Genomic DNA, 12,616 nt, shown 5'->3' with positions numbered 1-12,616 from the left:
CAGAAATCAGTTCTCCCAGGGCCCCCCACCCCCTGGAAGAGGAAGATCAGTGGCTTCAGTCCAAAAGCTTTATTGAGTCTGTGTGCCAGGACCAGTCTCCAGTCCTTCCCACATCACCTTCCCATCACCCTAGGTGCCTTCTGTTCCCCGGTGGCTCTTGGCCACAGGGCTAGGCCCTGGACACCGAGTTTTCTCGCCGCCGCCAGTCCAGCTCCGTGACTATCCTTAACCCCTCCTCTAATCCCAGGGACACCCCTCCCCGACCCGGAGCCTTGGTAAGGAGTTGTGAGGTTTTCGGTCTTGTCCATCCCTCCCCTTCCCCCCTCCCCCAGTCCCCACCCGAAGCTTCAGGCCACTAGGCCTCAGGTAGACCCTCCTTAGGAGGTGCCTCTTCTGGTGGGGCCTCCTCAGGGGCCGGCCTGTCAGCCACCCCTCCCTGTCGCCATGCTGTTTTCAGCATGTCCTTCAGCCCACTGGGAAAGAGATAGCCCTGGGTCTCTCCCTCCCCGTCGATGACTCCTCCAAGCCCCTCCAGTGCTGTCTGCAGGTACCGCAGGCCCAGGAGCACCAGAATCTGTGGGGGAAGGCAGGGGGAAAGAGGTCAGGGAGGGTCAACTGCTCCTGGGGCCAGGGCTGGAGGCAGTGAGGGGGTCCAGATGGAGGGAGCCCTCAGACACTTTGCTAACTCACCTGCAGCAGGAAGGTGACAGCCAGCATGCTGCCCAGCATGCTCGCCAAGCCCTGCAGGTGCCCCAGCAGCACCCTGTGGCATCCTTGGGCCCAGAGGTTTAGGTTGGGCTGACGGGGATCGAAGAGAGGGTGGACGTGGGGCTCTGAGAGCCGGCTTTGCAGGCAAGGTCTGGCCGAGTGGGGGTTGCAGCAGGAGAAAGGGACACTATCGATCAGATATAGGCCTTCCACGTTGCTCTGGATCCGGCTGCAAAGGGAGGGGCAGGGATGTTAGGATGTCTGGAAATAGAGGCCTGGGGGAGAAGCTACACGGCTCAGGAGTTGAGAAGGGAAACTTGAAAGACCTTTGCTGACGGGTTTACCGTGTGCGAGGCATGCATAATTCATTTATCGTCACAATAAGTCTGTAAGCTAGGTCCTATTATATCCATTCTTCAGAGGAGGAAATGGGCCCAGAGCAGTTTGGTAACATGCCCTGGGTCACACACCTAATAAACGGCAGATCTGTAACTGCAACCAAGTCTCTCAGTCACTACGCTCTATTTATTGCCTGTGGGGTGAGGTGGGTTTTAAGGGAGGAGGAGGCGAAGGAGGGGAAGGAGGCCAGGAGAAGTGGAGGGAGGGGAGAAACAAAACACTCACTCAACCACGTCCTGGTCATTGGGATCCAAGTAACGGCTGCTGACCCACTGGATCCCAAACCAGTCCTTGTACCCGTGGCGCCCGCAGCAGTGGTGCTTCAGCTGGAGCTCATCCAACAGCCGTTTGGCGTGACAGTGTCCGGGCACCTCTGTGTCTTTGTAGTGAGCCAAGGCAGTCCCCAGGCCCTCCTCCAGCCCGGTGTCCAGACTCCCAGGTAAAGCCAGGGCTAGCCCCAGGGCGAGGACCAGAAGACCCCCGCCCCCAGCGGTGCCAACCACCAGCAGTGGGCCCAGGACCTTTCGCCAGGGAGGGTATTGGGCCGCATCCAGGCTGGCCCTGCTGGCTCCCGCACCCACCAGCCCTGTGCCCAGAGCCACCGCACCGGCTGCCAGGGCAACGTGGGGCAGGGCAGCAAATGGGCAGGACGGAGCCAAGAAGGTGTGGAGGTGCCACAGCTGGGCCAGGAGGTGCCCGCTACAGAGGAGGGCGAGGCCTCCGGCCAGCGCCAGCAGCCAGGAGAGGAGCCAGAGGCCCTGTGCCAGACGGATGCGAGGCTGGAGGGGCAGCACCAGGGGCAACACCGGGGCCATCTCCCATCTCCGCCCAAGGGAAAGCAGAGCTGTCAGGGACGAGGGTTGGCCGCGGCACGACGCTGACTCAGCCCAGACCGGCTTGAGCTGGGCTAATGCCACCCTGACCCCAATACCCTGGGAATCCGCACCCCCCCCCCCGCCAGTCTTAATAACCCGCTGCCCCGGCCCCTGCCAGCCCCAATTCGAGATGCCTTGGCCTTGCCCCTTAGGAAAAGCCCCGCCCCCGGGCAAGGGGCCCAGTTCGTGACCCCGCCCCTGCCCCCTCGCGGAAGTGGGGAGGGGCCGGTCGGCTCTGGCCCTAGGGGCTAGGGGCTGGGGGCACGGAGACCAGAGAGGACCCCAGGGAGTCCGGGGGCGGGGATTCCGGAAGGGCCTGGAGGGCGGAGGCCCGGAGGGGCCCGGGGGTCAGCGGGTTGGCCCTGCCTGGGTCCCGAGCGGCGGGGCCCGGACAGGGAGGGGTTACCAGGCGGCCCGGCCCCCCCCCCCTCGTCCCGCCCCCCCTCCCGCGCTTCCTGGCGGCTCCGCGTCCGGCGCCTGTTTGTGCCGCGGCGCTGGGGCCCGGGACGGCCCCGCCACCCCACCCCCGGGAGCCGAGAGAGGCCCCGGGAGAGTCCGAGGCCCCGGCGGGCCCCGGAGCCTGCCGCCCCCGCCCCACAGCGCCCCCTCCAGGTCCTTTCCCCGCGCCCGACAGCGCCCCCGGGGGGTGGCACGGCACCCGTGCGCGCGCGCCCCGGGGTGCTTCCCCTTTCCCCTCTCCCTAGCCATGGCCCCGGCGGCTTAGAAGCCTCCTCCGCCGCCGCCGCTCGGAGCAAGCCGGGGGCCGGATGGACGGGGCCGGGGGGCCCGGTGAGTACGGGGCGGGGCGGGCGGCGTGCCCCTTCCCGGAGCGCCGGCCGGTCGGCCGCTGCCAGTGCCCGACGGCTGTCTGGTGGCGTCCCCGCGTGCTCCTCGGCCTCAGGGGCTCTGAGCATCCTCCACTGTTTCTCAGGTCGCTCTCCCTAGTTATTTGGATCTCCTACTGTCATTTCGAACTTCCTCAACGTCATCCACTCCCCATGTTACTCTGGGCCCCTCGATGTTTCTCTGTCCCCTGTGTTATTCTGGGCCTCTTCCCCTGGTTTTTCGGGTCGTTTTACTTCTGACCCGTTACCCTGGGACCTTCACTATGACTCCGTCTCCCCTGATACCCTGTCCGGTCATTCTCTATTTCTTCTCCTGGTCCTCTGAGCCCACAGATGACTGTAGTCTCGTGTCCCCCTCCTCTTTCGCTCCCCCTCCTCAGTTTCTCTGCCTTCCCGGGAGACCTGAGTCTGCTCTGCGGTGGGCGATCATCCTTCTCCCGCACTGCGCCTCCCTCTGTGGTTCCCACGTTCCTGGGCGGTACTCCATATTTCCCCCCTGGTACTCCATGGTACTCCCTGCCTTTGCGGAGGCTGAGACAGCAGCAGGAAGGGAGCTCTGCCAGGCTCCTCGCCCGCCCTGCCAGAAGGAGGCCCTTGATCCTCTACCACCCGTCTCCTCCCCTCTGGGCCAGCCTCCAAGCCTGGGGCTGCTTGAAGGGGGTAGTCCTATTGGACAAATGCAAACTTGGGGGAAGACAATCCCCTCAACCCCTTTCTTCGGGGGTGGGCCCGTTCTGAGTGCTTCTTGCCCCTTTCCCAGGTGAGGCCCCTGCTCAGGAGGCCCTGCAGTCCTTGAGCCGGCGGCTTCAGGTGCAGGAGAAGGAGATGGAGCTGGTAAAGGCAGCCCTGGCAGAGGCCCTCCGCCTGCTGCGGCTGCACACGCCCCCCACCCCCCTGCAGGACCCTGGCACGCCCGCTATGCCACGGGACAGGTATGCCTGTTGTCACACACCCTCTTCCTCTTCCTTCCAGGGACCTCTTAGGGGCATCAGGTTGACTCACTGTCTCCCCAGCAGCCCTGCAGCGCCCCCAGGACTGCCACCCACATGTGGCCCCTCCTTGGTGAGCCGGGGCACCCAGACCGAGACAGAGGCAGAGACGGAGCCATCCGCTGGACCCCCTGGCCTGAGCAATGGGCCCCCAGCCCCCCAGGGGGGCAGCGAAGAGCCTGGTGGGACCCAGTCTGAAGGAGGGGGCAGCAGCAGCAGTGGCACTGGCTCCCCCGGCCCCCCGGGGGTCCTCAGGCTTGTGCAGCCCCCACAGCGTGCTGACACGTAAGTGTCCTGTGGCAGAGCCTGGCCGGGGGGTGGGGTGGGGTGGGGTGGGGTGGGGTGGGGTTGGGGGGGTGGAGGACTGGGGAGCGTGAGCAGAGGGAATGATGTTTACCTGCTCACTATGCTCCTACCAGGCCACGGAGAAATTCTTCCTCCTCCTCATCCCCCTCAGAGCGGCCTCGGCAGAAACTCTCCCGGAAGGCAGCTTCCTCAGCCAACCTGCTGTTGCGGTCAGGGAGCACAGAGAGGTGGGCGAGGCTCCCCCCGCCCCCCTCCCCGCCCCACCCCAGGCACAGGCTCTTGACTTTCCACATCCCTCACCTCACTTCCCTGGGTGGGGTGGGGGGACCTCATTGCCCAACAGGAAGAAAGGAACAAGCACTCCTGGGGCGCCTGCTGTGTTCCCGGCTCTGTGCTAAACCCTCGACCTCCTCCACCTCATTCAGTTCCCACGACATCCTTGGGGGGTAGGTGGTCTCATGCGGTTCATTGTCCAGGTGAGGAAGCAGGCTCAGAGAGGGTAAGTCATTTGCCTGGGGTCACACAGCTAGAGCTAGGATTTGAACCCTACTCCTCCTGACTCTGGTTCTACCATTTCACCACGTACCTTCCAAGATTCTAAGAGGTACCAAAAGCTCTCATGATTTTCATTTTCATGGATGGCTGTTTTCAGAGTTTTAGCTCTACCCCTCAGCTCGCCGCCACCCCCCCCCCCAACCCCTGCCCCAGTCTACCAGGCTTTATTTCTAGAGAGCAAGGGGAGATTCTGGTGGCTGAGTGTAGTTGTCTCGGAGTGCCTACGGGCCCCAGGACACCTGAGTGTTTATTCGAATTTTGTCCTTGATCTCCTTTATTTTCTGAAGAGATGTTACTACCTTATAATCTAGGGACAGCTGTTTGTGGAATTCACCTATTGCTGTCCTCTGGCGAGATAAGGACTTTCTTGCTTACCTCCCAGATCCCTGAAAGGCAGGGCTGGTGTACATTCTGGATTCACTTTGGTCCCATTTTACAGATGGAGAAATGAAAAGGCCAGCCAGAAGCTGGTGGTCTAGAGGAAAGGGCCCCTCCTTGCCATGCCGCCCTGCCTCTCACCAGGCTTTAGGGCTTCGTGCCGTGAGCTCTGCCCCTTTAGCCTAAACCTTCTCATCTCTTACATGGGGCTGAAAGTCCCCATCTACCTGGGGCCCTGAATGCTCCGAATGCAGACTAAAAGCCAGCAGAGGTGACTGGGTCTCTAGAGGAACCTCCTTTCTTGTGTCCTGCCCTTTCCCACTTAGGTCTTGGGACCTGACCCCCTCCGTCTGCTTTTCTCTCTTCCCAACAGCCGTGGGGGGAAAGACCCCCTCTCCAGCCCCGGGGGTCCTGGGTCTCGGAGGAGCAACTATAATTTGGGTATGTACAGAGGAGTCTGGAAGAACTGGGATGACGGACTTGGGGTTTGGGCTTACAGCCCCAGGAGCTGTTGTGGGGGACCTGTGAGGTGTGGTGGGTAGAGTTCTGCTCTGGCTTTCCTGAAAGGGAGGCTGCAGGGTGGTGGTTGACACCCCCCTTTTCTCTGTAGAAGGCATCTCAGTGAAGATGTTCCTTCGTGGCCGCCCCATTACCATGTACATCCCGTCTGGCATCCGCAGCCTTGAGGAGCTGCCCAGCGGCCCACCCCCGGAGACCCTCAGCCTTGACTGGGTGTATCCTGCCCCCTCCAGTCCCACGGGAGCCACGTTCCCCATCTTGGGAACCCCCCACCCCCTCTTTATGGTTTCCCCCTGAGTCTGCGGGATCAGGAAGCCCTCTGACCCCTCCCTTACCATCCTCTGCCGACGGTGCTGCCAGCCAGAAGCTCTTTCGTTGCCCCCTCTCTTCCTCATTCTGCCCTTGGTCTGACCCTTTCCTTGACCGGGATCCCCACTCCAGTTATGGGTACAGGGGTCGTGACTCCCGCTCTAATCTGTTTGTGCTGCGCTCTGGGGAGGTGGTCTACTTTATCGCCTGTGTGGTGGTGCTGTACCGGCCCGAGGGAGGCCCAGGGGGTCCTGGAGGTGGCGGCCAGAGACATTACCGGGGCCACACGGACTGCGTTCGCTGGTGAGGGGCCTGGGGCCTGGGGCCTGGGAGTGGGCAGCTCCTAGGCGTGGGGATGGTGGGCTTGGCAGGAACAGGGTCGGGGCGGGTGTGGAGAAGCAGGAGGGAAGCTGCCACCTTGCTGCTCTCCAAGCATGGAGAAAGTGTCCTGGGGGGTCATGAGAGACCGACCCCCTCCCCTAGAGCGTCTCCTCCCCTACTTAGCCTGGCCGTCCACCCCGATGGTGTTCGTGTAGCCTCAGGACAGACAGCTGGAGTGGATAAAGATGGAAAGGTAAGGCCAAAGTCAAACACCAGGCAGACAGGATGAAATTCCAGCCTGGCTTTCCTTCACGTCCCTGACCCCTTCTCTGACTCCACCAGCCCCTGCAGCCGGTGGTTCACGTCTGGGACTCAGAGACCCTGCTGAAGCTGCAGGAGATTGGACTGGGGGCCTTCGAGCGGGGTGTGGGAGCCCTGGCCTTTTCAGTGGCGGTGAGCTGGCCCTAAAGCCTCCCTAGAGCCCCCCCCCCCGCCATCTTCCTTGCCCAGGAACCTCCTTCTTGCACCTCACCAGGACGCCTCCGAAGTTCTGGCCTTCCTGAACCCCACCCAGCCGGTTTTCCTGAGAAAGGGACAGGTGTCCACTTCTGCCCACTCAACCCGCGATGGCAGCCCGTGCCTAATGACTGTGAGCCCACAGACCTCTAGGCCTCACTCAGCCCCTCCAATGTGTCCCCCGTTCTCAGGATCAGGGTGCTTTTCTTTGTGTGGTGGATGATTCCAATGAGCACATGCTGTCAGTGTGGGACTGTAGCCGAGGCACAAAGCTGGCTGAGATCAAGGTGAGGAGCGAGTCCCGGTGGCCTGGTGGGGCACTGAGGCTAGGGAGCTAAGAGCAGTGGAGTGCACAGCGAACTCCAGACTTCCCCATACCTTGACTTCATTTCTGGCTGGGTCACCTGGAGCGAGGCTCTTAGCCTCCCTGAGGCTGTGAAAGGGAGCTCTGGAAGTTCTGGCCTCCCGAGGGACCCATCGCGTGCTAGGCATTAGGGTGGGCCTGGCATCATGAGTGACTGGGAGGGGTGCTCTTAGGGGACCAGGGTCTGGGTCCGGAAGGAAGCCTTGTCCTGGGGTTTCGGGCCTTCAGCAGACCAGCTGTCAGGATGCACACTGAAGAGTCGCGTAAAGTGAGGGTGCTCAGGGCTTCGGGTGGCTGAATCTGGTTATCTTCCCTTCAGAGTACAAATGACTCAGTCTTGGCCGTTGGCTTCAGCCCTCGTGACAGCAGTTGCATTGTCACCAGCGGGAAATCCCACGTCCACTTCTGGAACTGGAGCGGAGGAGCAGGGCTTCCTGGGAACGGGACGCTCACCCGGAAACAGGGTGTCTTTGGGGTGAGGCGTGGATGGGTGCGGGGTGGTGCGGGAGGACAGGACAGAGGCGGGAGGATTGGTCCGAGTGCTGTAGACCCTACTACTCCCCACCCGGCGACGGTCCGTGACTTTCAGTCTTTGCCCTTCCCCCTGACCCCTGCTCTCCGCTTGACTCTCCCCCAGAAATACAAGAAACCCAAGTTTATCCCTTGCTTTGTGTTCCTCCGGGATGGAGACATTCTCACTGGGGATTCAGAGGGGAACATTCTCACCTGGGGGCGGAGCCTCTCAGATTCCAGGACCCCAGGCAGGGGTGGGGCCAAAGGTACGTGGTTGGGGGTGGTGGCTGCTGGGAAGTCTAGTACCCCAGAGGGTCTGTGGGAACAGAGAAGAGGATTTTCCTTTTTTTTTTTTTTTTTTTTTTAACCGTGAGAGTTGATAGTTGTCTGTGGGCCCCAAGGAGGCCCTCTTAGAGGAGGGCCGTCTAGAAGGGTAGGGACACCACGGCAAAGGGGCAGGGCTGGGGCTTTGGAGTCTGCCAGATCCTGGGTTCACATTCCAGTTTTGCCGCTGCTTGTTTGGCCTTTAGGAAGTTATCTCACGTCTTTGGGCCTCGGTTGTCCGGTCTGTAAACTGGGTAAAAGAATAGCCGAGGATCAGAGACCGTATTCAGTAGGTACTCAATAGCTGGGAGTTATTACTCTGTTGCGACGGCCAGGGCTGCTCGAGTTCCCCACTTCCTGGCACGCCTACAGCATGAGCCACTCATGTCTTCCAACAGAGACCTACGGGATTGTAGCCCAGGCCCACGCTCATGAAGGTTCCATCTTTGCCCTCTGTCTCCGGCGGGACGGGACTGTGCTGAGTGGTGGTGGACGGGACCGCCGGCTGGTCCAGTGGGGGCCGGGATTGGTGGCCCTCCAGGAGGCTGAGGTGAGGGCTAGGCTGGGGTCGGGGGGAGGGAGGAGGAAGAGGAATGGCCAGGGGGCCCCTGACTTCCCACCACCATCCCACAGATTCCTGAACACTTCGGGGCGGTGCGGGCCATTGCGGAGGGGCTGGGCTCCGAGCTGCTGGTGGGAACCACGAAGAATGCGTTGCTGAGGGGAGATCTGGCCCAGGGCTTCTCCCCTGTAATCCAGGTTGGGGGGCCGAGGGCTCCTGGGGTGGGGGAGGAGCTACTGAGGCGGGGCAGAGGTGACAGCCCACGCTCTGCTGCAGGGCCACACGGATGAGCTCTGGGGGCTCTGCACGCATCCCTTCCAGAACCGCTTCCTGACCTGTGGCCACGACCGGCAGCTCTGCCTGTGGGATGGGGAGGGCCATGCGCTGGCCTGGAGCATTGACCTCAAGGTAGAGCCCCGCGTCCCTGGCTCCCGAGTGCCACGCCCACCATGGCTTCTGTGGCCGCCACTCCTTCCCCAACATCCTTTTCCCTTCTCCCCAGAGGCCGCCAGTTTGTACTGGTATGCCTATACGGGCTACTAAAATCTCCATCCTTCTGTGCAGATGCCTCCCGTGCCCCCTGAGCACTGCCCCTGAAGCCCCCGACCTCCCCTCGATCCAGCAACAAATGGTTACTCTCCAGCACAGCTTCCCAGCTCAGTTCTGGTTGTTAAATATTTTGAGTATCGCCTCATTTAGGCTCCAGTGACACCCTGCCTCCACCCCAGGTCTACTGTCCCTCTCCTCCCCGTCTCATCCTTGGGAGGAGAAGGCTTTGGTGTTACCAACATGACGAGGTGTCCATCCGGGAACCTTCACTAGAAAGGCATCTTCTTGAATTCACCTTCTCCCCCCTCCCAGGAGACTGGTCTCTGTGCTGACTTCCACCCCAGTGGGGCAGTTGTGGCCGTAGGACTGAACACAGGGAGGTGAGAGGAGCCAGGATTCCTGGGAGGGGAAAGCGGGAGGTATGGGAAGGGTTCCCCGGTTATGGGGGTGTGTGGGGGGGGTGGCAGGGAGGAGTGTGGCTGCTGCCTGCTCAGGAGCCCCAGCGGCACCTTCCCAGTGCTCTTCTCTGCAGCCCGGGCCTCCCCTGCTCTCCTGTGGCAACCATCATCACTCAACCACTCTCTCCTCCGGGCCCGGAGTGGAGGAGGTGGCCGCTTAGGATAGAGTAGCAGTGTGGATAGGAGGGGTATGGGAGAGACTAACAAGGGGAAGTGACAGGCTTACAACTCTATAAGGTCCTCCTACTCGGCCCTTGTACTCCTTTCTTAGAGGCATCTCGGCCCCTCAGCCTTTATTTCTCCTTAGCCCCTTCCGGTTTCCTAGCCTAAGAATGCAGTGAGGGGGGGGGAGCACCTGGGCGGCTCAGTTGGTTAAGCGTCCGACTCTTGATTTCAGCTCAGGTCATGATCTCAAGGTAGTGAGATGGAGCCCTGTGTGTGCTCTATGCTAGGCATGGAGTCTGCTTAAGATTCTCTCTCTGCCTCTCCCCACTCTCCGTCTCTCTTTTTATTTTTATTTTTTAAATATTTTATTTACTTATTTCAGAAGAGAGAGAGTGAAAGCATGAGGAGCGGGAGGGGCAGAGGGAGAAGCAGGCCTCCCGCTGAGCACGGAGCCCGATGCCGATGCTGGGCTCGATCCCAGGCTCGATCCCAGGCTCGATCCCAGGACCCCGGGATCAGGACCTGAGCCAAAGGCAGGGGCTCAACCGACTGAGCCACCCAGGCGCCCCAACCCTCTCTTTTTAAAAAAAGAAAAGATGTGGGGCGCCTGGGTGGCTCAGTCGGTTGAGTGGCTGCCTTCGGCTCAGGTCCTGATCCTGGGGTCCTGGGATCGAGCCCCACATCAGGCTCCCTGCTCAGTGGGGAGCCTGCTTCTCTCTCTCCCTCTGCCTGCCTCTCTGCCTGCTTGTGCTCTATCTCTCTGTCAGATGAATAAATAAAATCTTTTTTAAAAAAAAAGATGCAGCGGCAACTTGTCTTCATCACAGCTGTTCTGCCAGTGTCTCTGAGACTCTCCAACTTGGCAACCTCCACCTTGCCCAGGACAGGTAACCTCACACCTGCTTTCCACCCCCTCCCTTCCAGGTGGCTGGTTTTGGACACAGAGACCCGTGAGATCGTGTCGGACATCACTGACGGCAATGAGCAGCTCTCAGTGGTCCGGTACAGCCCAGGTGGGAGCCTCCCCGACCCTGGACCCAGACCTGTCCCTGGCCCTTCCTTCTCTGAGTGACTGTCTTTGTAGATGGGTTGTACCTGGCCATCGGTTCCCATGACAACATGATCTACATCTATAGCGTTTCCAGTGATGGTGCCAAGTCCAGCCGCTTTGGCCGCTGTGTGGTGAGGAAGCTGGGGTGGAGGGTGGGGCATTGCCATAGCAGGTAAACTCCTTGAAGGGGTCTGATGCACTAAGGGAGATCTGGGGAGGGGAAACGGAAGCTACATTTTTAGTCTCTTGACCCTTGTTCCTAGGGTCACTCCAGCTTCATCACTCATCTTGACTGGTCCAAGGATGGGAGTTTCATCATGTCCAATTCCGGGGACTATGAGATCCTTTACTGTGAGTGAAAGTAGGGGAGAGCATGGGGAACGGGTAACCGGGTGGGTTTTATTTGTTTGAGGGGAGCTGCTGGTTGGGAGCGGTTGAAGGAGAGTATGTAGGGAACTCCAGGTGGAGGGGCTGTTACGTAGGGAGGGGGAGATGGGGTTGGAATTGTACACACAGGAGAAATACTGTGATTTGGGAAACCCCCACACAGTTTTACACCGTGTCTTTCCACGCGAGGACTTGAGGGAGTTGAAAAATGTACTAGGAAGAGGTTGTTTTGGACAAGGGTCTCAAGGGCAGGTGTGAAGGGATTGACTTATCTAGGGAGGAAGAACTGATGAGAAGCTGTTAGGAGAACTTCAGCAAGAATTCAGGAAGCACATGGGGCTGGGTTTTGTCCTGGGCTAAGGGCTGCCAGGGTGACCAGATCACATGCCACTACCTCAAGCCGGTCTTTCCAGCCTGCCCTTCCCGGTGTCTTCCCGACTGAGGGCAGGGTTTGAGCTGAGCTGGGTGGGCTCTCTCTCCCCAGGGGACGTGGTTGGAGGCTGCAAGCTCCTGAGGAATCGCTATGACAGCCGAGACCGGGAGTGGGCCACCTATACCTGCGTGCTAGGCTTCCACGTCTATGGTGAGCAGGGCCTTGGAACCTTGCGGGAGGGGTGGTGTGGGGTGGGATGGGGTGGGAGGCAAGGTGGACCCCGCCCTGGGCTCGGAATGCAGAGCATGTGTGGAGGGGTGGCTGTCAAGAAACCGGCAGATCCAGCGGGGGAGGCCCCTCAGGCCCTGGGCTGTCAGGACTGGGAAGGATTGCCTGGAACGCGGCCGGTGGGTGGCCGCGGCTGCCTGAGCGTCGGAAACCGTGCGGCCCTGGGCCGTGGGTGGCCACGGGGAGGAGGCCGCACTGAGAACGGCCGCCGTGCTAGGCGTGTGGCCAGACGGCTCGGATGGCACCGACATCAACTCCCTGTGCCGCTCCCACAACGAACGCGTGGTGGCCGTGGCCGACGACTTCTGCAAAGTGCACCTGTTCCAGTACCCGTGCGCGCGTGCCAAGGTGAGGCCTCCCGGGGCCTCTGGGGGCCGGGCGGGCCGGGGGCTCCGCGGCCGCCGCAACTCGGTCTTCCTTCCCGCCCAGGCGCCGAGCCTCGTGTACGGCGGCCACGGCAGCCACGTGACCAGCGTCCGGTTCACGCACGACGACTCGCACCTCATCTCGCTGGGCGGCAAGGACGCCAGCATCTTCCAGTGGCGAGTGCTGGGCGCTGGGGGCGCGGGGCCGGCGCCCGCCACGCCCTCTCGAACCCCCTCCCTGTCCCCCGCCTCCTCTCTCGACGTCTGACCGCTGCGGGAGGGGACCCACCGGCCCTGCGGCGCGGCTCCGCCCCACCCGAAGCCCCCAGGACCAGGGGCCGACCTTTCCTGGACTTCGAGACATTCCCGATCGCGCGTTTCCCTGGAGGGGGCGAATGGCACCCCCGCACACACTGTAGAGACCCGCTGGCTGAGCCGGGCCGACCCAGCCTGGGCCCTGACTCCCGCCGCCTGCTGAGGGGCAATAAACCAAAAGC

The 12,616-nt window shown here is 61.4% G+C and overlaps 2 protein-coding genes across 7 annotated transcripts; one reads left to right on the top strand and one right to left on the bottom strand.

Annotated features, from left to right (window-relative positions):
* Positions 1 to 30: 30 nt before the first annotated feature.
* ROM1 (retinal outer segment membrane protein 1) lies at positions 31 to 2,380 on the bottom strand. The gene is made up of 3 exons (XM_027579416.2): positions 1,333 to 2,380; positions 691 to 937; positions 31 to 574 (listed from the first exon to the last, which is right to left on the bottom strand). The coding sequence occupies exons 1-3, from the start codon at positions 1,920 to 1,922 to the stop codon at positions 356 to 358; spliced, it is 1,056 nt and encodes a 351-aa protein (XP_027435217.1). The 5' UTR covers positions 1,923 to 2,380; the 3' UTR covers positions 31 to 355.
* A 222-nt stretch (positions 2,381 to 2,602) lies between these two features.
* On the top strand, positions 2,603 to 12,612 carry EML3 (EMAP like 3). Of its 6 annotated transcripts, none has more exons than XM_027579407.2 (22): positions 2,750 to 2,771; positions 3,588 to 3,759; positions 3,841 to 4,101; positions 4,236 to 4,349; positions 5,429 to 5,496; positions 5,666 to 5,789; positions 6,016 to 6,186; positions 6,388 to 6,457; positions 6,547 to 6,657; positions 6,912 to 7,007; positions 7,404 to 7,559; positions 7,722 to 7,863; positions 8,320 to 8,471; positions 8,555 to 8,680; positions 8,760 to 8,891; positions 9,345 to 9,412; positions 10,580 to 10,668; positions 10,740 to 10,837; positions 10,970 to 11,057; positions 11,578 to 11,676; positions 11,972 to 12,102; positions 12,184 to 12,612. In XM_027579407.2, the coding sequence occupies exons 1-22, from the start codon at positions 2,750 to 2,752 to the stop codon at positions 12,385 to 12,387; spliced, it is 2,694 nt and encodes an 897-aa protein (XP_027435208.1). In that variant the 3' UTR covers positions 12,388 to 12,612. The 6 variants fall into 6 exon arrangements, 5 of the variants coding, with proteins under 5 accessions (XP_027435208.1, XP_027435209.1, XP_027435210.1 ...); XM_027579408.2 differs by having other exon boundaries at positions 3,844 to 4,101; positions 12,184 to 12,387; XM_027579409.2 differs by lacking the exon at positions 2,750 to 2,771 and having other exon boundaries at positions 3,619 to 3,759; positions 4,274 to 4,349.
* Positions 12,613 to 12,616: the final 4 nt, after the last annotated feature.

This window comes from Zalophus californianus, chromosome 11 (assembly GCF_009762305.2).
Source record: "Zalophus californianus isolate mZalCal1 chromosome 11, mZalCal1.pri.v2, whole genome shotgun sequence".
NCBI lineage: Eukaryota > Metazoa > Chordata > Mammalia > Carnivora > Otariidae > Zalophus > Zalophus californianus.
The sequence above is the reverse complement of the archived record's forward strand: the minus strand, read 5'-3'. Positions and strand labels throughout refer to the sequence as shown.